Genomic DNA, 23,430 nt, shown 5'->3' with positions numbered 1-23,430 from the left:
CAGATTCAAAACGCGCACACACACACACATACACTTAGAGCTGTAGAGTCTGTACAGTCCCATATAAGGTCTTGCTGATGATGTAATGGGCGCCACTGGCTTCAAGTGAGACTCCGTGCGCAGAGCACTTCTCATAATGTTTGGTTTTCTGGATGGAATGTCCACATCACTGGGATCTCCGGGAAAGGCACAGAGGAAAGACTAGAGTTAACTGTATTCTCTGAGGAATTTAAAAGGACAGGGGGCCAAGACCGTATCACAGGTAGGAACAATCAAACTCAACTGTCAACATAGTTGAAAGTTGAAAACTATGAATTACAAAACATTTGCAACCAAACAACTTTGTATGACAGTTCAGAATGAGACATGCGTAACGTTACAGTATATAGTTAGGAGTAAATCTGAAGTTCTACTTTTGTTCTAAGATGACTTTGGTGTATATTTAAATGTCTTTAATAAACCTGACAGTTAATGCGTAAGTTTGAGAAGTTTTGAACGCATTTGAACATTAGAAGCTAAGGTGCTGAGATTTTCCAAAAAGGTTTATCCTGATTTAACACCTACATACACATGTCAACAATAGTAATTTTGGAAATTGTTTTTTTTTAAAAATCCTCTGCTGAAATTAACTGTCATTGTTTCCTTAACACTCTAGTTTAGGTTGCTTGGGTAGAACATGGTGTTTAAATTTGCACGTACAAAGGCAAACATTAAAACAATAATGTAAACTTGAGAACATGCAAAAAATGCAAATGGACCTAAAATTCACAACCTAGAAGAAATCTAGTAAAACAAATATTTAAATCCAAATTGCAAAAAAAAAAAATTAAAAAAAATTGCACAAGCAAGAATTCATTTTTAAAATATTTCTTAACTGTAATAACACACAAGACTTGCTCGTGCATTCTGCCTGACCAGTAGATCTGCAGGAATGTAAGGAGTTACGGCACTTAGTGAACGCTGCTAGTCTGTAATTACTAATGGAACAGGGAGAGTTCCTGCCTCACATTGCTGGAAATGGAGTAGCACTGAAGGTGCACAGAGGGAGGGTGATTGGTTGCAGTGTCGAGGGTAATCAAGAGTGGAGGAACTTCTTAATTAACAAACACTCCCTGCCAAGGGACCATCTGCCAAGTTAGTCAACATTATATCCACAAGGCTGCATGTGGAGAAGTGCAAAGAACCAAAAACGAAATCCCTACAAGGACAGTTACATAAATATGCGTTTTAGGGTTTACAAGTTGACAGTGATTCAAACATTTCAAACCAACAATTTGTAGGTTTCCAGGAAATTCATGTCAGAGATGTTGTGTCATGTGAATTCTTTCCAACATGAAGAGAAATGTTTATCCTGGAAAATATTTTATTTTAAATTGTGTCCAAAAGTTTATGCATAAACACCACAAATGGTCTGCAGAAAAAATAAAAAAAAAGATCATTTATACAGTAGAAGCTGTTCCTACTTTTCTGTTTCACATTTATCATTTGTTTTTTTCCTTACAGGCTTAAGCTGCTGGTTGTAAAAGAACGAAACTATCAAGAAATTAAGGAGAAAAAAAATGAGAGAGAAATATCAGCCCTGAAAGAAGAGCTGAAAAAGCTCAAGGCCTTTGCACTGCTTGTGGTAACAGAGCAACAGTGTCTAAGTGAACTGCTGGAGGAACAGAGGTGTTGCGTCAGAGAACTGACCGCCACCACAGACCGCATCAAGCAGGACGTCAACGCTGCTTACTCCGGTGCAAACAAAGTGGTGGTTGCATCGCTGCACAAAGTTTCCATATTCAAACAAAGCCAAGACACCATGACAACCACGGGTGTGCTGTCGGAGGTAGAAGTACTGAGGAGAAGAGTGGTGGAAATGGAGGGGAAAGACGAAGAGCTGATGCGCATGGGGGACCAGTGTCGGGACTTGGACCGCCGACTGGCAAAGGAGATGAGCCACAGTCATAGCCTTAGGGCTGAAGTGGATAAGTTGAATGGACGAATCAGTGAATTAGACAGGATAGAGGAGGCTTTAGTCAAGAGCAAACAGGACTGTAGTGTTCTGAAGGGAAGCTTAGAGAGAGAAAGAGAGGTAAGCAAGATGCTGTCAGGTGAGCTTGACTCTTTGAAAGTCAAGATGAGAGACTTAGAAGTGACTGAAAGCCAGATGGAAAAGAACGAAGCAATGATTCGACAGGACTTGACCAAGCTGAGGTCGCTAACTGTGGCTTTGGTGGAGGACAGAAAGGCCATGACTGAGAGGCTGCAGCAGGCTGAGGAAAAACTGAACAGGAGGGAGAGCAAAAGAAACGAGCACAGCATTCTGACAACGATGACAGGGAGACTAAATGAAGAGAGGCAGCAGGCACTAAGTTCTCAAGCAGATTTAGAGGAAAAGCTTAAGGGTATAGCAAAGGAAAAAGAGGTGCTCCAAGAAAGACTGAAAACAGAAGAGGAAAGAAATATAGAGCTGCAGAATAAAGTCATAATAATGAAGAAAAGGCTACAAGTTTTAGAAAACAGGAAAGAAAAGGAGGAGAAGTACACACATGGGTCTATTCCAAACAATGCCAATCACCACTGCCAGCTAGAGGACAACAAAGTCAAAGAGCTGACCGAGGAGCTGGACAGGCTGCGAAAGAGACTTTGTGACAAGGAAGCATTGGAGGGAGAGCTGCAAAAAAGGTTGGACAACTTTCAGTCTCTGGAAAAGAGGTTCAAGGAAGAACAGAGGCGATCCAGAGTTCTTACAGAGGAACTTGAGGTTGCAAAGAAGGAGCTGTCCAAGTACGAGCGTGCAGAAAAGGAGGACGTCAACCAGGAGCACCTCCTTCTTTGTCGTCTCCAGAAGGAACAAGTAAAGTCCAGACTCTTAGCCAGAGAGGTTGATATCTTGAAGGAGAAACTTCAGAAGCTGATGGGGACTGAGGAGTCCATCAGTAAAGTACAGACAGATCACTCCACACTTCAGAAGAAACTGGCCCAGCAAGAAGCCAGAAACAAGGAACTGGCCTCAGAGATGAAAGAACTTAACGGTGAGCTAGATAGATGCAGACCATCCAAGAATCTGACCCCTATTTCTGGCAGGAAACTCTTCCATCAGGCCACCAAGGAGGTACAAACTGAGACAGTAGAAAGTCTGCTCTATGACTACACTGAGAATGGTGAGAAGGTAGGTGGAGATAACGATGACAAGGATCCAAACCATAATGGAAGGATCATAAACAGACGACCATCTCTTGTCAACAACCTCAACAGCCTGAACAGTGCCAATAACAACCTGAGCCAATACAACAGCAGCCATTCAGGTCCTGGTTTAGATATGCACCAAACGGTTAACGGCGACGTGATGATGTTAACACACACCAGAGGGCAGCCTTTACACATCAAGGTAACACCTCATCACATGTTGAACACAGCCACACTGGAGATTAGCAGCCCCACTGGAGACACAACCCCATCCTACACCAGCACAGCCGTCATCCCGTCAGGTGGAGCCTCCCCTAAGCAGAGAATAACCATCATCCAGAACTCAGGTCTGCCAGCAGTCAACGCCAAAACACCTCCATCAAGCCCCGATCGCACCATGTCTCCACTCCATGGCACAACCATCACTCGGGTGTTGAGCCCAAGTTCGTCACGCTCAGTGACACCTGAACTCAATGGATCCCCAATTCAGATTGTCACCGTCAGGACGTGCTCTCCAGATCCAGTGGAAGCCGCAAACCAGGCTATCTATTGTAAAACACCAGAGTGGCAGAATAGTTGGCAGCATCAGAAACAGGCCAACAGTACCGACACAAGTCCCAGCATCATTACCACAGAGGACAACAAGATCCACATTCACCTAGGGAGCCCTTACATTCAAGGTCATAATGGTGTAGCCCACAGCCTACCACAGCCAGATGGATCATACTTTCTTAGGCATGAGCAAAGAACTCAAGTCATTACCAGCGGGTGTCAGGTCAAAGGTGCTGGGAAGATAACAAGTAGCATCACGATAACTCCCGCTACCTCTCCAGCATCACACCCCTCAAATATTACAGTAAGTGGTCTTTGTGATTAGGGGAATAGACTCTACAACTTTTTCCCTCCAACTGTCACAAATATTTAATATGGCATCTATATGCATCTAGAACTGAATTATGATTGCATTTACACATAACAATGTTCTATATATTTGACAACAATGGTGGCATAAACGCTATACTGCATCTGTCGGACACTAACATTTGTCAAACATGCTCGATGTGTCATTTGTACCTGGACTTACTGACTCTGAATGACATTTTTTTTTCCTTTTTTGTTTATGTTTAAGAGAAAATATAATTTCAATTAAACACATCCAGTACTTTTATGGTTTTGTGTTTTATTTGTGTTCTTTTTTGTTCATTAAAGCTTTGTTTTTTTCTCAACATATTCAAATTTTTAAATTTTTTTTTAATTATATATACAGTATATTTTGAATTATTATTACGAGTGTTTTATTTATTGTTTTCACCAGACATAATTCAGTTTACATTGTTTACATATTTATACCAATACTTTTTGATTTTTTTCATTTTATTTCAAATAATAATTACATTTTTTTCTGTATTTAAACATCAAATAAGGTTCTCTTTTACAAAAGATGTACAGTTGCACCTTTTGAAACTTCTAGGCGCTTTCAAAACTTGAAAACAAAATCATAAAATATACTGTAGGCCACTTGGAGATTACATTATGTGCAAGACTTTAAAAAAAATCAGCTATAAAGTTCTGCAATTGCATAAATAGTGGGTTATAACTATCCAGTTAGAACAGTTATTGCAGTCCCTGCAGGAAAATATTTCTTTTTTTTTCTCCATTTAAAGACACAACATTCTGAATACGTTACGTAATGGTGGGTTTTATTAAATTAAAAATGTCCATTAGCTTCCACTCAAAAGAACCAACAAAGACCATTTAATGGACCAAAAAAGAAACAGATGCATTTCATTGAAAAAAATGATTCATGGACTCTTAACATTTTGAATTGAACCTGTTAGAATTATGTTGTTATTTTTAAATTTGGAATTGGATTTCCTGGTTAAAGTTTAAAAAAAAAAAAAACTTTAGACAACAAGAAAGAAACTGTGAGAACTCTGATGACCGCTTATACAATTTCTAGACACACATTGAAGCCTCATCAACAGGAAACAATCAGAACAGTGTGCAATCGTTTCTCACCTTGAGCGATACAGTAAAGTTAAACCATACTGGTCCTGTCAACTGCAGCTGGTCCATTTGTCTGTAAACGGAACAGTTCTCGAAAGTCATGACATTTTAGGTTATTAGGATCTGCATACTGTCTCCAATCCAGTTGCATTCTAATAACAAATGTAATAGCTACAATAATATTTAGGCTAAATACAGATGTAATGATTCAACCTGAAAAACAGTCTCCTTCAAAAAGCTAAAAAATAAAGGAAGAATAAAATAGCCCCTGGCACATCCAGTTTCCAAATTACAATAGTGTTAGAGTCATTCATTTTGAATTGCACTCGTTTTGTTACGCATTAGCCGTCACTTTGACTAACTACAGGCTAGTTTATTGTTTAAATATTTCTATGTATTTGGCATCTTTTAAGACATTTTCTGTGCTTATATTTTGCCTAGTTGTAGATTTATGTTTTTGGCTAACTAACATTCACTAAGTTAGGTTTTAGTTAATTTAGTTATACTTTTTCTGGTGCTATATCTAAGTTTTTTTTTCTTGTAGATTATATATAATTTCTAGTCATTTTCTTTTCTTTCGCTACTTTATGTAATCTTAGTCATTTCTACCAAAGTCAAACTGGCTTAATGTAATTATAAGTATACTAGCATTCAGCTTTTTGAGGGAATGTTTTACCACATGCAAACTACTACTCTGTAAGCATTTGTTTAGAATTTAATTAAATTAATTATCTCACTTTATTAGTAATTTGTATGCATTTAATATTAGTTTGTTTTTGCTTTTTTTTGTTTAGAACACAGCAGCATTTTATTAAAATAATTTAGGCCCCAGTACAAACCCTCTGATGTGTGCTAAAAGCAAGCATAGACCACGATACCAACAATTAGGAGCACTAATTAATGATTCCATTAGGTTGATGGAAAGAAGCATATGCTTGCCTATTTATCCTTAGCTCACAGAGAAAGATGTGTGTGCAGGTATGAACATTCTGTGAACACCACCTAACAGATTGTTATTCCCCAGGGTTCGCAGCAGAAACCTGGACCATCAAGGATTCCCAAGACAAAAGGATGTGGCACAAAGAGAAAAAGCAGCACGGCTCTCAACACGAGAGAGAAAAACAGAAAAAATCCCACAATGTATCCAAAGAAATCGCTGACCTGAAAGTGTCCCAACATCCCTGAGACTACATCATGTTGAGAACTAAAAATAGATTGTAAAAATATAAGGTGAAAAAGACTCAAACATGTGCAAGAAATGTGATTTTGCTTATGCCCGTAATGTAAAAGGAAATATCCTCACTTACACAATGACACGTTGTTTGTTTAAAATACTGTATGAGACAGTGCATGCTGTGCAGAAGTAGTTCTCACATTAAGCAAGACTTTTCTTGTATCTTTCGTACACTTAATATTAAACTTTTATTTCCTGTTTTCAGCATTTAGCATCAGGTGAGATCATAGTATGTAGGCAATTTGCCAGTCCAAACGAAACACTTAGAATGTCAAATTAACCTTATTCTGAATGTTTTTTAAATGCAAGAGGAAACTGGGTATGTGGAAAAAACACAGGCCCAAACTGAAAGAACCATTTTCAAATTGAACAGAAAAAGACTGGGATTGAAACAGCTAACCATATATTCTTGCTATAAAGCACCTGCCACCTTGTGGTCCCCTAAATAAGTTTAAAATGTTATGTATAATGTTATATATAAAATGTTATTTTCAAGTTCAAATAATAAAATGTAGTTATGTGATAAATATGTCTTTTAGAATGACAATAAATGGGTTGTAAGGAATACAATAAATTCCAGTATTCACCAATGGAAGAAAAAAAAATCAGACAATACGTCTTTATATAATAAATAGAGTGCTTTATACCTCATGAAAAAGCACTTTTCGGTCCAACAAGACCAGGTCAATAATCCTCAAAGCACATGAGGGCCCTCTATTGGTATGCAGAGGGCATGAATATGCAGGTGAGAACTACTGCGACCTTCAACTACTGACATACCAAGGGAGGGAGGGATGGAATAAATGCATTTGGTTTTAGTCAGTTGCAATTTTTATAATAAAGGGTATAGGAAAATATTTTAATGATTACTTCATGCTCAGAATTGTATTATATAGATTTCCCTTATTGTGTAAATACAGTGGTGGGCCATCAGGGCCAGCAAGGCCTTCTCTGTTGGCCTAACATAGATCATGATCATTAGTTGATAAAAGTTTATTTCATTTTTAATTTACTTTTCCTAAATACATAAAAGCATAATTCATATTCTTCATATTCTCTTCATGTCATATTAGGTTCCTTCCAGTGTTGTTGTTTTTAGGTTAGAGTTTTTATCCAATCAGAATTCAGCTAACTGTTGCCAGGCTGTATAAAATCTATGAAGTATGAAGTCAACAATGCGGGCGTCTGTGCAATGTAAGCAATCCGAACGGGCACATACAGTTGATAAACAGTTGCGATAGCCAATCAGATCACGAGTTGTTGACAGTAGGTCTTCTAGCTTGCCTCATGTTGAACGTGACATGTATGCGTCCTGTGATTGGATACTCGTTTCCCGCCGTAAAACAACAAGAAGCAAGTTCAACGCAGATTATCCGATTAGCAGAGAGAGAAATATAATAGCTACTCGCTTTTTTATTCCATAATGGCCGAAGGAGGGCAAAACGTGGATTTGCGAATTTAAATTGCTTAACGACGGCAGCAATGAGACACCAAAGCACGACTGGACACTTGCAAGCTTCGGTTCTTCTAAAAACTTTTGGGGACACCCGAGTGGATGCACAGCTAAACGAACAGGTGCGAAAGGGATTTATTGTTGGAACTGAAGCGCACAGATAAACTGTACAACCAAGTCATTGAGGTCTTCTTGAGGAGAGAAAGGAGAATGGACTTTGTGTTAAAATAACTGTTTTGGAGGACAGTTGTTTTGGTGAGTACAAAAATGTTATTTATTTAATTGCGGATCTTTTGAAGATTGAGAGAACAGGGCAATGTGGAAATCAATGATTCGCAGTGGCAACCCCTGAAAAAAGGGACAAAGTCGAAAGAAAAAAAAAAAGAAAATTGAATTTTAAATGCGTCATAAAATAGCCCGTTTTGTACACAATTGAGGTGATGCAATGCCATGTAGTGCTTATAGTGTGTTTCTGTATGCAATTTCTCCAGCCGTTGTCACGTGGTGTACTAAATTATGATATTATGAGAGGTATTTATTGAAGTTGGACAATAAATACCATCACTGAAGGCCTAGGTAAGAGCAAAATCATTTGTCCAGGCATTTAAAAAAAATGCACACCAACCTTAGATTTTCAAAAATGTGCAGTTACATAAACAGTTATGACTCGTTTCAAAATGCAGTTTGTTGCCTCATTCCACAAATTGCTTCCTGTCACAGGTGAGGCATTATGTTCATTACACACTCTAAACTGACCATATATCTATAATTTAGGTCTAACTGGGTCATTTGTGTGAAATGTAGAAACTACTGCATTTATATTTATTGGCTTGAATGACTTCGTGGGACCCATTTATTAATAATTATTTACATATTTATTCACATATTTACAAGTAGCCTCAACTGCACCATTTGAAAACAGCAGGACCTTAACATCAAGATAGTAATACAACTAAAACAAAGGTTTGACCCTAAGGTACAGTATGATGTCAAATTGTTCTCAATACCATGCATAAAGACACACGTGTGAGTGTTTACACACCCCCCCTAAGTGCTAGCTCCGTGTGACATTTTTATCAAAATATCAACTTTTAATGTCCTCGACTCAAATGTGAGCCAGAGTGACACTCACTCAGTCTCGGGTTTTTATATACAGTGTTAGACGTGTATGTCAGTTAAACTTACAGCTTTAAAAAGAAACAGATTAGCCACACAAGTGTAACAACGTTAGCATACAGTGTAGCTTAGGACCTCGCGAGACATCGTGAGACAACGTGTAGCTCGTCGTGCTATCACCAGTGGAAGTTCCACGACTATGACAAATTGAACACAGATAATAAGATAAATATCTTACCATCATGTTTCCACCACTCGTCCCCCAAGTCGTCTCCCATGTTCTTTAGCCCAGATGTTTAATATGGTCCAATCTAAATCCACTACTTCTGGGTTAACGTGAGCCTGATCGGGGTTGCGTTCACGAGCAGCACGTTAAAAAATGTTTAAAAACAACGAACGAATTCTTTAAAACTCCGACACATCAGCGTAGGGTCTGCTCACCTTGTTTTATATTCAGCAATAGACAACAATCTAATAAAAAATAAACCACAACAACACAACAGAACCAATTATAAAACTGATTTTGGAGCTAATAAAACGATGTCCATTCATGTGGATTATGCCTCAGCAATAGCAAATTTAAGGCACCGTTCTAACAGTGTTTTTGCAGGACAAAGTTATTAAATAAATTAATGGTTAATTTATACCTACTGTCAGGAGTAAGTCCCAACTAATTTGATCTAAACTAAGATTACTTGTTCTCACACTATGTCAGAAAAATATAAAGGGGAAAACCGGTAGTCAACACAATCATTAAAAAAATAATCTGATTTGAGGAGACAAATTAATAAACATTGTGGTGTCCCCACCATTTTTAATATGTTCTATTATGAGTCATTAAATGTTTTTTATCATACTAAAATCAAATTGGGTTGGCTGGAAATGTCTCTGTAACTTGCAGTAATAGTGAAAAGCCTTTTTTTTACTTGAGCTAAGGGATAATATTATTCATGTGTAATAGGAATTGTCTAGTTTAATCTATATTTTGGACCACATTCATTCCAAACACAACCAACTTAAACTGTTCACCTTGTTCTTTCGTACATGAACATTTTTCACACACTGTAGCTCATCAATAATGATAATCTCCTACGTACATTGCAGCATTCCGTGATAAATACTTTTCCTGCTGTGTATGCATACGTCTTTAGCGACAATGAGTAAACTGAAGAGGTTTACATTTTCCCTCTGTTAACAAGGTAGTTTGTTTCCATTTGTCTGGGCCTCTTTAAGCTATTGTCACTGATCCCCACAGTATTGGCTGGTGGAAGAAATGAGGACATGCTTTTGTGGAGAGATAGTTAGGGTGGGAACTATTTTCTTCCACTGTGCACATTTTCACTTCCTGTGTTCCAGTTACTTAAAGAAGCATTTACCTATTTATTAAATAATGTCATCTTGAGACTTGTAATTCAATAGATCTTATTAAATTACAAGGAAGACACAGTGGGATGACAGAGCTATAAATATGAAAACAACTTTAATTTGTACCTGCCATGGCAGAAAGAAGAAAAAACACTTTGTTCATTAACAAAGGTTTAATTATAGTGCCTGACATTAAATAATAAATGATATAAAAACTAATCATATTTACATTAAAACTGCCTTTAGTCCTTGTTATTCATCATTAGATTATGTTTCCATATAGGAGTGAGCTGTAAATAGTGCATTTCTATATGATGTGTGTGTGTGTCTATGTGTGTATGTGTTTTCCAGTATACTGAAGAAGGCAGGAAAAAAGGAAAAGAAACGTGTTTGGAATGGTATCCTCCTTTCTGCAGCTGGAGCGGAGAGGAGGGACAGATCCTTTGGGAGTAATTGCATGCTTTTTTGTGTTTCAGTCGAATAACACATTTCTGACTGGTAGGGGCTATGAGATGTTTGATTAAAGCTTTGCCACAGAAAGAGAACAGACTGATTACTGGGGAAATTATAAAGGCTTTGCAACGGTTATGCCGTGTAACCCCAAAATGTGCGAAGAAAAACAAATCAAGGGAAAGAAAAAACAGAAGGATGTAGTCAACACGCTGAGGTCTGCCAACGTTTAGGCATGACAATGGACTCTAAATGGCAGCTTTGAATGTAATTAAGTATCATTCCTGTAAAACACAGGCATTTTCCTCATTTGTCGTTCTAACCGTTTGTCTGCATTTTCACTATAAAAAGACCATTTTCCCCTCCAAACCCCTGGGAAACTTGTGAAACGTGTCAGAGATATATTTACTTCTCCTTTTTCATCAACCAAACTACAGTCAAACTTATTGTTTTTAAATAGAAAATACTTATAATAAAATATTGATAACTAGATAGAAAAGCCTTATAAGATAGGAACAAAAGACAACAGGTTCCATTTTGCTACATATTTTGTGGTATGTAACCCTAATATATAATTGTATGCAAGTATTGCTGATTCTGCAAATTTTAGTTACTTTTAGTTACATTTGTTCTAGCAACAAAATCTTGCTGTAAGTCAGTATATATGGTTTTAACATGCGGTTGTTGATGTACACCATCTCTTGCCTTCTAAGCAAGATGGTAACATTACTAACTGGTATGGAAAACATCCATCCATCCATCCATCCATCTATTTTCATCTGTTACCGAGTCACGGGGGCAGCAGTCGCCACCCAAATCACACTGCACGGTACTAACCCCCGAACCTTCTTGCAGGTGGTGAGTCCAGTGAAAGGTACCAACCGCCCTAACCGGAATTTGATCTTGCCCAGGGGGTGAACCCTGGGGTTCCACACCAATGACAGAGACATTGCCTCTGGGCCAAAGCACCACGGTAAGGAATATAGTGTCATATAATTACAATAATTAAAAATAATTTATAACAGTTATAAATTGACATCTTTTTGGTACAATAGAAAAGTTCAACAATTTAGGCTCATTTCCTTAAATGGACATTTTTGACAGGTGTTACTAATCACTGAAAAGAATGGTGGACAACATGGACGTCATTAGAATGGAAGGCAGACAGCTGTCTCTTCAGGCTCCTGTGATTTTAGGCAGTGGAGCGTTGGTGTTAATGTGTTTAGTTTTGTAAGCAGCTGTTTGTATCACTTTCTTATTCAAATTGCCACATTCTATTTGACTATTTTATTTCCATCCTCTTTTGTTTTAATAGGCTGATACTGACACTGAAAATGTCCATTTGCTCATAATATGTAAGAATAAAAACCCATAATTGTCCTCTTAATTTTGAATAAGATTTTCATTAGCCTGAATGTTGCCCTCTGCTGGTGTTTTTTTCTCTTAACATCTAGCCATCTTTGGAGGAGACAGAAATATTGACATCAGAGCTTCATGTTCATGAGTTTGTCACACAACACAGCAAGGCCATTGTCACCTTAGTCTGTTCTTTTTTTTATTACAGCCAAATAAAAAGCTAGCCTCAAAAGCTAAATGTTAGGCTAACTAAGGCTAACAAAATCAGTTTAAGAGTGGAATAGAGTGACCTAGTAACAAAATCAGATAAAACAAAACTATCATGTAAGCCTAGCAAAATCAAATAGACCAGAGTATATAAACTGTGTTTATAGCGCCACCTGCAGTGAAGGGAGGGACATCTGCATGCTATAAATTTTTGATACAAATTTTTATTAATGTTTATAATTTTTGGGGCTCTCTTGGGTCTTACACAAAAAAGGGGTATATTTATTTCTAGTGCAAATATTACATTGTGGTAAAATAAACATATATTATAAACAAACTTATATTACAGTTTGGTTTAGTTTTTCTGTTTCCTTCTTGTAACCCTGTTGATCGGCCACACCTGTGATTCATTAGTCCCACCAATGTCCACTTCTGTCACTTCATGATCAGGTTCTGCTTGTTCTTTCCAAGTCATACTGGATAATTCACTTCTAATGTTCCAGCCTTTGAGCTCTGTACCAATTAACTTGAATTGTTAGTCATTTTTTCCTAATTTCCGTCTCTTAAATTCCGCTTTAAACATCTTTTCTTCTTTGCGTCATGCCTGCAATTGTTTCCTCAAATTTCCGTCATTATCCTAGAGACTTAACTTCTGTGACATAACTTTGTCGAATAAGTGGACAACAAATAGAACACATCACAAGGACATAAAGTGCACATTAAATCAAACACAACAGCATAGAGGGTGGGAGAACAGAATGATGATTCAAAAGAACAAGAGAAGAAATCCACAGACTGTCATGTTAGTATGCTGCAGCCGGAACAGAGGGGTCAGGGAGGTGTAGCCAATAGTTTTGACAGCCACTATGTGACCGAGTGCAAATAAACAGGAAGTGACCTTGAGCGTTTTACAAACTTCAGCCCACAGAACTTCTCTTACCGCAGGTTTCTTCATAAGCTACACCTGTATTCATGAGCATCTGGCTGAGTCTGACCTCCAGGAGGAAAATTCCATTTGCTGCTGTTGCCTGTGTCGTACATTTGCTTTTGGGGCATTTTGGTGAGTTCAAAAAAGTAAATATTAAAAATTATCTTAGAAAAAATTTAAAGCTCAAAAATGTAATAATAGCTTTAACCTGTCCCACACATGTACACATTGTGTTGTATGCTCTCTTTCTTTATGGTCAGAGCATATAGATATTAAAAAAAAAAAATTATGAATGAAAAGTTGTATTTCTTAGAATCAGTCTTGTGTTGCTGTTTCTGCCCACAGATGGGATAAACAAGCAGATGCCCTCCTGTAAATGTGTCAGAGGTGTAGTGGCAAGAGAGCACAGGGATTGTTGTGGCATAGGTCCCAGTTACTGTCACACTAACCAACTGTCTGAGCGCACACAGGTCAGGCCGCAGCTGACGGAAGCTTTAAGGCCACACGTACAGGAGACGACAGCTCAGAGGTTACAGGGAGACATGTTGACTCGCTGAACATTCAAACTAAAGTGCTGGCTTTTCAAAAACATCCTCAGGTCAGTGTACTGCCCTCGGAGAGCAACAGCAGCGAGACAGTGGGCCATGTCTGAAGGACAGCAGGACGAGCTGGAGGGGGGCAGAGTTGAAGATGCTGAAATTTTCAGTGGGAGAGAGCAGGTTGGACTGAATTAGCAATGAGAATATCAGTGGTAGCAGCCAGGTTGGACAGTTTGGAGATAAAGTTGGAGAGTCAGAGGCTGAAATAGTTTGGACATGTGCAGAACATAGATACTGGATATAATGGACAATACAATTTGCAGCTACCGGGCAGGAACAGGAAGAGGAAGACCCTGATGTGGAACAGAAAAGTGGGATGGGTGTAAGAACATCTCCTGAAATACTAAATAAATAAAACTCAAATTTATACTATTTTTAAGCTTATTTATCAACACTTTGTAGCAACAGTGATAGTTGAACTGAAATTTTTAATCTGGATTTTTTAATTCAAAGTAAACATTTACTTCTGCCTTGAAGATACAGGGCCTTTAGGTTACGTATTCTTTACTATGTTTTTTTATTTAACTGTTTGTCTTCAGTCTTGTGTGTTACCCTCCCTGGATGTTTCCAACATCAATATGTTTTACGTATTCTTTACTATGTTTTTTTATATAACTGTTTGTCTAACTTGTTTTTTAAACAATGGTTGTGTAGAGTATCATTAGGTAGTTTTTGTATAAAAAAATATGAAAGTTTGCAGATTCCAGGAAGACAATGAATACTTGGTTTTGTTCCTATGATTTGCATGACAATACCTTCATTTTTTTATGACATCTCTTCTACATCTTCACATTTGCAACCCCAAAGCTACATCCATTTCCTTATATAAGGTCAATGATCAGTAACAGGTGAAGTTACATGTGGTTCAAATGTAAACAACTTCTCAAAGTTAGCTTTGAACAGTAGTTTCTGACAGGAGTGTCTGTCCAAATTCTGAGTCTAATGTAAAGTGTATTCATTAATGTCACTTGTCTTCAGCAGATGGAACCCAGCTCTGTCCCCCCCTCCCTTGTGTGTGAGACCTTGAGTGAATGGACACTTCTCTGGTTGAGGCTGCAGACAGCAGTGACAACAATGTGGGCCCAGTGACACGACATCCAGTCCCTCTCTAATTACGGTTCTACGTAGAGAGTCGCAGCTCCAGAGGCCTGAGGTCTGTCCACCCAGCTGGGAACCAAGTGACACGTACATATTTTTGCTTCAACACATTTATCATCAGCAGAGGGACGCAGCGGCACAAAACAAGGTGAGAACTTGTTGATACTGCACCTGCCAACTGGGACATTGCTGCCTGTGTGATGTTTCCTGTGTCCCAGCAGAGGGAGGAAAGGACAGCTGGAAAGTGTACAAACAAAATGTTGGCTAAACGAGGTGAAATGTTGGCGTCTGTTAATAATTTCAAAAAAGGTGTAGGAGAGTGGAGAAGTAAAGGTATACATTGGAGAGAAGGCAGACAGAATACGTCAGGAAGTGATGGTAAGGTGAAGATTAAAGGTGTGGAGGAGGTGGAGACCAACGGGGGTAAAGGAGAGGTCAACCATCAACAGACATACACTACAGAGGGGATGAATAGGCAGCAGGCAGGGTCGAGTGGGTGGAGACAAGTGTCAGGAGTTGATGTGTGACAGACAAGGAATTCTGCAAGAGTGCAAAAGTGATCTTGAAAAAATAGAAGTGAAACCTGCAGTGGTCTAAAACTCCTGGCTTGGGACCACTTCTGGCCCATTAACCCCCAACAGCCAGGCTGCAAATTGATGTAGATAATTACATCAATCCAATTTTGCCCATGAGTTACTTTTTTTCACTAATTTAATTTCAATTGTTTTTTTTGTGAGGTAGTACAGAAATAAAAGGAATTAGCTTAAAAATTAAGAGCAAGAAAGAGGGTCTAGTCTTGATGTGGGCTGAGCAGAAAGGCTATTGATTAAGGTTATGAGGTTATATAAAGGGAGATGATTAGCCACAGCGCCCCTTGTGGGCAGCAGTGGAGAGGCAAGCAATCAGATGGATGAGTGTGGTATTTTCATGCAATATTTATTTTCTTCTTGACATTTTGGATGTCTCTCAAGGATAAAAAGATCAATTCACATAACAACACTTAGACTGCGTGCTCTGTTAACAATATGTTGATGAGTAATTTTCAGGCACTGTCATCAGAAAGCACTGTTCTAATTATCCCACAAGCAGCTTCACAAAATCATCAGGACAAAATTAGACTGAATAATCAGTAAAAACCTTTGTAAAATGTCAGAGTGAAGGGAATCCTTATAAGTATTTTAATTGGACCAAAGCATTGAAAGCATAACAAAATTGTTGCATTTTGGGAACTTAAACATACACAGCAACTTATATATAACATTCCTAAAATTATTAAAAAGAAAAAGTTGAAGCCAGGGTTTAGAGCTATCCTAAACACTGAATTCAGTGTTCTGTACATCGGCTCAGTATGAGCGGAAAAGTTACTTTACTGACCTCAAGGTCAGCTTCTTTGATTTAATTTGTCAATTTTAATAAAAAGTCAAATCTTGTTGTATATTTCTGGAATTTACCAAACAACCCATGACTGACTTGAAATATAATTGGTGAAATGACATTTGTTGATGAAGTTTTTCACAATTTTTTCTCATCTCAAGCAGATTTCACACTGACACTACTGAAAGGGAAAACTCTTGTTAATGGTTCCTTGATTAGCACCACCTAGTGGTCATGGTTTTGACTGCAGTGCACTGGAGTTTGCATGTTCTTCGTGTGTGTTTGTAGGTTTTCTCTCCATACACTTTGTCTCCATACATGGTCATGTGATGTACTGGCTGTACCCCACCCTCACCAATTGACAGCTTGGCTCCAGTGCTGATCTCCAGCGACTCTGCAGAGGAATATGCCGTAGATTATTGATGGATCACTTGTGCAGTTTTCCCTCTGTTTAAATGAAGCAGCATCTTCTAAGCTCATGATAAACTATAAAACATTCAGAGTTGTGTCACAGTGTACTGGCCAGAAGCCTGGGTCACAGTGTGTGAGTCAGCACCAACATGCACAGGTGGTGTTGTGATCCAGTCAGTGCTGCCGACAGCCCCTGTTATTCTTTGTCTCTTGCTGTGAACATTCTGGAAACATGGCCAAAACACAATGGAACCTGTTTAACAAACCAACAATCCATTTTAACCTCCACGCTGAATCCGAATAAAGTATCAAATTGTATTGGGGCAGAGAAAAAAAAAGGCAGCTGACATACTCAAGTGTTATTTGATGCATTTCAGTAGCAACAAATCAACAGTGGAGTGTGTGCAGGCTGGGGCTCTTAGTAGCCATCAATAGCAATTGCCGAGGAACTCAGTGTGAAAATTATTGAATTAAACCGAGGGCCTCGAAAAGACCAAATGCCTCGACCGTCCGCTTGTATCGATCGTTTGTCAACAATAGAGAGTGTTGACATTTACACAAGTTTGATTCACTTCATTGTTGCAGATGTATGAATTTATGGCTCCCTGTTGGGAGTCTGTTCAGCAGCACAGTGCAGGGGAGGAGGCACACATTTGCCGTGTTGATGTTTAAAGGGTAATTGCGCTGATGAATATTAATCTCTTTTCATACCTCGATGTATAAAAGCTGCTGTCAGCGACATTATCTGTGGGCTAACTTCTCTGTGTTGCTGTGTTTGGCTGTACAGCACATTTCTTTTCTGAATCACTTATATCCAATCAGCAAGGCTGTGCAAATGTATCAGGTGAAATATGGTTCCTAATAATGGCCCTTCATCATGTTGACGGTTCTTGTAAGTTAATGCTAACCTTTGGCTAAATTTTAGTCTTTGTTGCAAACTATGGTTATTGGTTAATTACCTAAGTTAACTTTATCATGTGCGTGTTTCATCTTCATTATTGTTGATATGTGTACTTCTTCATTTGTAGCTATTTTGGTGATGCTAGCTTATCTGAAACCATTAAAATAAAAACAGTTTTAATTACAATTTGAATCATCTCTTGGCTAGTGTTTAGGTAACACTTGTCCAAATTAGAGACTTTTTTTTTATGTTTCTTTGCTACATCTTCATAACCTCAGTATTTTTTGTGGCTAACTTGTAGCTATCGGTCAACTAACTGTCTAACTATTGTCTCTTTTTTCTGCACTACCTTTTCTTTAGAGTTTATTTCTGGGCTACATTTTAGTTTGTCTAAATGTTTGCTATTTGGACTTAATTCTACTGTTTCTAAGGTGAAGTTGAATATTTTCTTTGGGCTGTTATAACTACTTTTCTGACTTTTAGCTATCAAGACATAAACCTTTAATGAGGCCTTTTATTGTCTATTCTTTATAAAAATATGTTCTTAGCTTTGTTGACATTAATTTGTTCTTAGCTCATACTAATTCAACTTAATTTTCTTTTTTATGCTAGATATGTGGTACGTGAAATGTATGTGTATTGTAACTACAGGACTCCTTGAAATAAATGGTCTTCATTCATTTTTCAAGTGGACACGACTGCCATCAGTGCATGATTACCAGTACTCATTACTATGACAAACATACAGTACATTTTATTGCTCTTAGGGCAGCATCGCACTTAACACAGCATCACATACTTGATGCTAATAAGCAATCACACTCATACATGCAGAAAGCTAAGTAAGGTTTTACTCATGGGAATGGTTAGAGGAGAAATGGAGGAATGGAGTGAGACCGAGGGCAGGGAGGGAGCGAGAGAGAGAAGGAGCGAGATTGAGTTTGACTGGGAGCAAAATGGCAAAAAAGAAAAGTCATAGCATCTCACAGGTTATGAATAAAAGACGAAAAAGAATAATTTAGGGCATTTCACTGAATGTCACAGTGGTGAATATCAAAGAGTATCAGTGAATCGAATCTTTTATCTTCTTATTTCTTTATATCAGCACATACTGTCCCTGCAGATGTTTTTCTCCTTTAAACATGTGTGCACGTAGAGTTGGAGGAGTTTAAGTCAGTGTTAGTGAACTTGTGTAGATGTTTCTCAGGTGAATTGGTCTGGTACTTGAAGTTTAATTATAACAGATGTTGGTGAACAGGCCAAAGATGGATGCTATGATAATGAGCGCCCACTGAACGGTGTGGCTGTACACTTCCAACAATATCACATAAATATATGTATGATATTTTTACGAACCATGAATTGGAAAATTCTATCTCATGCCAAATTTGTTCAAGTTTCAGCACTGCCACCTATTGGTGAATGATGTTAGAACCATTTGTTGATGATTCTGTGGTTTATTTTAAAGGAGGTTCCTTTTATGCAACCGTCGAAAATTCTTTGCTGCAGTCCCCACATTTAATTAGCATAATGCAAATAAGACCAAATGGACCACATTCTTAAAAAACTGTTAGCTGCCAACCACCACCTCCAGTTAATCTGTGTGTTTCACTGTGTTTTAACACACACAGAGGTAGGTGTAAGCCACTGCACGGTGTTATCATCAAGGAAATCTCTGCTCCACCAGTATGTTATGTTCATTTTATCAGACCAGGAACAGTTCAGAAATTAACCAAGTTCTCCAGCATGAACGTTATTATTAGCTCCTGTTGTTCTGTGTTGTGTTGCGGTCGCCGTGTGGCTCGAGGCTACACTTTGTTCAACAACGCAGTATGAAAGAGTTGCCGCTGCAGGAAGGGGAATCCTTCACATGTGCGGCAGCAATCCATTTTCTGATGTAGGTGGCGATAGCGATGGCGAGAGACCTGCTTGTGGTTTCTAAAAAGATGTTGGTGGAAGAGGGAGATTTGTCTTGTCATGATGTCATTTTACAAGCAGCTCCTGAGCGGCTGTGTGCACCGATAACACATTGATATATTTGTTTGTAATTTTTAGCAAGACACAGAAACCTGATCTCATGCACAAACTAATAACTGCCTGAAGATGGGGCAGTTATCTACTCCTCTACTTTGCTCCATTTACATATCCAACTGTTGCTCTGAAATGTAAAGTGTTTTGTTGTTTCTCAGTGTCAACCACTATTTCCATTCATGGATACTTGCCAGCTGTTTTGTGAAAGAAATGAACAAGCAGCTGCGCACAATAAATTTTTTTTAATATATTTTGCCATGGGCACTGAGGAGGAGGAGAAAAGTTTGGTTTCAGCACAGTTAATGTTTCATGAATTGCCAATAGTTTAAAAAGAAAATCCAGAATTCAGATCAAAGTCTGATTAAGGCAGCTCTGGGCAAACTAGACAAGTTATAGCCATTGTTGCAATACTTATGTCAGCTAGTTAGCTACATCTATGCTTCCATTTCTTCTTCTTATGTACTTTTCTTCTCTACTAATTTGTAGCAACTTGTGTTAGCAATTAGTCATTAATGCCTGTAATATTCTGCCATTATTTTACAATATTTTGGCCATTAATAATTTACCTATTTTTAGACTTTTTGTCTGTTATTCTTTGCTCTTTTCTAAGATAACATTGGAAACTTTAGGGTAATTTTTTTCTTTTTCTTCAAAGCCTGGTGATGAAAGCTTTGGTTAGCATCTGGTCACTTTAAGATTTAAATAGAGTTTATATAACTTTCTCTGATGCTTTTCTACAGTGTAAGGTTTTTCAACTTTATTAATATTGACCTAGGCTATTTTCTATTATTTATTGCTGCGGTTTGAATTTCTGCAAGTGAGTGACTTCAGTTAAAGTTTGAAATGATCTTTAGCCAAAGTTACTGTTTTTCTGGACTTCTGTCTAGGTTAATATTAACAATTCTACCAGATTTACCAAATGATTATTTTTGCAGTAGATTTGAGTCACATGACATATTTTTACTGTAACAAACATTTTAGAGTAGATATTTTTGCTTCAAGATGAGTAGCAGTAGCTCAGTAACAGTAGCCGTACTCCCAGAGGGTTGTGGGTTTGAGTCCAGGCTTGAAAGTATTACAAAAAAAGACTGTTTGCAATTTACATGATGTGGTTTAAGCTAGATTTTTATAAAACAGTATCTGTACATTTTGTCTTTGGCATTAAAAGCCTAGTTTTGTAAGGACTATTTGAAATATTTAAAATATCTCATAGCTTATGTTTATTTACTTTTACTTTCCTGTTAAACATTAAAACATGTTTGAGTTTAAATTCAATAAAGTCAGTCCATATGACACATGAGTACATACAATGCAGTACAATTACAGTATAGTCTCCCAATACCATTCTACTGCATGTTTTTGGACTTTCCTCTGGAGGAAACATGCAATAATTTATTTTCCCTCTTTTTTTTCCATGTCAGGTAAAATGAGCTGTAAAATATTCACAACCACCCATGCGCTGGCGAGAGTCTCCTACTTTAAAAAAAAAATTATAATCTCTGCTCTTGAATAAATTTGGTAATTCACCCTGTCGGTCCTCCTGTTACTGCAGACATGACTGAGCTAAGTGCGATCACTCAACACTCACCCACGAACACACATCCTCTGCTGAGCTGTGACCTTAAATCAGACATCTTTTATTCATAAGCACTATTACAAATGTCAGTGGGATTTTGAATAAGTTTTTTTTGCCGAACTTTGTTGAAGTCCCACTCTGCCGTTCTATTTTACCATGCATGTTTCCATGTATGTTAGCCTTGACTTCTATTCAAAAAAAGAAATCTTTCTCAAACTGACATAAGTTTGTGCAGAGAAACTCTCCGGAGAGAGGAGGTCAAAATCTACACTGCATCTCCTAAATGATGAACTGCAGGAGCAGGACTTCTCTCCTCCTCCTTCTTCTACTTTCAACTTCTCCCTTCAGCTGCTGCCACAGGGGATCATCTGCTTCCATCTCACTGTATTCTCCTTTTTGGTCATCTGCATATTTAATTTGGCACAGTATTTACACCAGATGCAACCAGTACGAGGTGGACACAGATGTTATCCTGTGTAAATTGGAGAACTACCTTCTCCCCCTCCCCACTCCCTGCTGTAATAGAAAGTCTTTGTGGATGATAAAAGAGATACCACTCGCAAACTGTAGCTAATCATGTCAGATTAGTTTCTTGGCTTGACAAAGATATAAATGGATAGAGGGGAAGCTTGGCAACGACTGTGGAGAAAATGATTTTAGGGGGAACTCGGTTGGTGTTTATCCCCCCTTCAGCCACGGAGCGGGAGATTATTCACATCGCCACCAGTAGATGGAGCTAAGATCCTCCTCCTGCTTCGGCGGCACCGAGGGCTCTGCAGAATATGTGCATGTGTGTTTGCTGTGCAGCATGTATGTGACATTTAAGTACTGATTCCTCCTGTAAGACATGATGGACATTTCTTTAATGTTCTGTACTCGGTGCTTCCATTAGTGCCATCCTGGCAGTGCATGACTACAGTAACAAAGACCTTTCTTTGAGCTTTTTACTTTTCGGAGGTTGCAGTAGGACAGGTCCTAATGCTCAGAGTCAAGCCTCTTAAAGCAGCATCTTCTCCAGCCCCCGTGGTGAACTGGCACTTCAGACGCCGGGGTTTTTTGGGCGCTGATTTATGGGGTTAGTTCTGCACAGTGGGACCGAGGCTCGCTGTTAAGCACGCCTGTCTTATTTCACTGCTTTTCACATTTGGTCTCCTGCTTCCTTTCATGCTCCTGTGTCCCTCTCAAGTTTGCCTGTCAGCCCTTGGGCCCTGAGGAGCATCTGTGCCCCTCTTTATTCCCCATATGTGCCGTGCCTTAAAGCCTGGCCCCCAAAACTGAGGCCAATCACTTATTCATTAGCAGTATGAATTAAAAATCATCTCATTTCCACCACGCTAACAAACTGATGGCTGTTTTTTCTTCTTCTCACTCCTGACCTGCTTCTGGTGCTTTGTGTGTCCTTAGTGCAACTGAGGTGCTGCAGTGCTTCTACAGTGGACTAAAATAAAGTTAGCAGCAGCAGCAGTGTGTACATGAAATAAACAGAATTTGAGTCATTTTTTTTAGTCAAGATCCAACTCCCTATTGTTTTAGCAAAGGTCACAGGGTCAGGGTTTTTTTTTCTTCCTACAAAGCGGCCAGAGGCTTTTTATTCACACCATTTCACATGCCAGTGGTTTTCAAACTTGGGGTCACGACACCACGTGGGGCGTCACATGGGATTCAAATGGGATTGGCTGGGGTGTCTATTAATTGATTAAAAAAAACAATTGAGCTGAGAGAGTCAACAATAATATACAAAAGGGATGACAAACTGAAACTGCAGCTGAAGTACTACAGTACTTTCCATCTCTCAAATTTCATTGTCAGATAGATAGATAGATAGATAGACAGATAGATATTTCAAACTATTCTTAAGTGACAAAAAAGCCACACACATAGACTGAAAGGGTTAATAAAAAGTGGTTCTGCCCCTTAAACAGTTCATACAGTTTTCACTCTGGCCCACTAGACTCCTAGTGAAGCTTTGCTTCTATGAAAGAGACATTTTTTGGGGGGGGTAATTTATTCCATTTATTCGCCCCTGCAGTGAATGAAGTTATCCCAGTGCTGCCCCATTAAAGCCAATTGAAGGCAAGCTTCGATGGGGTTTATTATGGTTTAAAACCACAGGAAGGTGCAAGAAGACGATGCTATTGGATAATCTTAGATCT

The 23,430-nt window shown here is 38.4% G+C and overlaps 2 protein-coding genes and 1 long non-coding RNA gene across 8 annotated transcripts in view; 2 read left to right on the top strand and 1 right to left on the bottom strand.

Moving 5' to 3' along the window:
• The window catches only part of cmss1 (cms1 ribosomal small subunit homolog), a 29,230-nt gene extending 19,713 nt beyond the window's left edge, over nt 1-9,517 (bottom strand). For both annotated transcript variants that reach the window (XM_025063693.1, XM_025063694.1), the window contains exon 1: nt 9,220-9,517. In XM_025063693.1, the coding sequence (XP_024919461.1) occupies nt 9,220-9,259 (40 nt within the window). In that variant the 5' untranslated portion in view covers nt 9,260-9,517. The remainder of the gene's footprint in view (nt 1-9,219) is intronic.
• Nucleotides 82-11,690, top strand: LOC103391783 (filamin A-interacting protein 1-like). Of its 5 annotated transcripts, none has more exons than XR_003052162.1 (4): nt 82-262; nt 1,504-4,027; nt 6,203-8,120; nt 11,652-11,690. XR_003052162.1 is itself a non-coding variant. In XM_017040148.2 (3 exons), exons 2-3 carry the CDS (start codon nt 1,802-1,804, stop codon nt 6,341-6,343), a joined length of 2,367 nt encoding a protein of 788 aa, XP_016895637.1. In that variant the 5' UTR covers nt 82-262; nt 1,504-1,801; the 3' UTR covers nt 6,344-9,192. The 5 variants fall into 5 exon arrangements, 2 of the variants coding, with proteins under 2 accessions (XP_016895637.1, XP_024919460.1); XR_003052163.1 differs by lacking the exon at nt 11,652-11,690 and adding an exon at nt 10,698-11,222; XR_003052164.1 differs by having other exon boundaries at nt 82-4,027.
• A 1,013-nt stretch (nt 11,691-12,703) lies between these two features.
• Nucleotides 12,704-18,085, top strand: LOC112488316 (uncharacterized). Its single transcript, XR_003052241.1, has 3 exons — nt 12,704-13,419; nt 13,633-14,006; nt 14,868-18,085. It is a non-coding gene; the product is annotated as an uncharacterized LOC112488316 (long non-coding RNA).
• Nucleotides 18,086-23,430: the final 5,345 nt, after the last annotated feature.

The sequence above is a fragment of the Cynoglossus semilaevis genome, chromosome 16, assembly GCF_000523025.1.
Source record: "Cynoglossus semilaevis isolate Cse_v1.0 chromosome 16, Cse_v1.0, whole genome shotgun sequence".
In the NCBI taxonomy this organism is placed as follows: domain Eukaryota; kingdom Metazoa; phylum Chordata; class Actinopteri; order Pleuronectiformes; family Cynoglossidae; genus Cynoglossus; species Cynoglossus semilaevis.
This window is presented reverse-complemented; position numbering and strand designations above follow the sequence as displayed.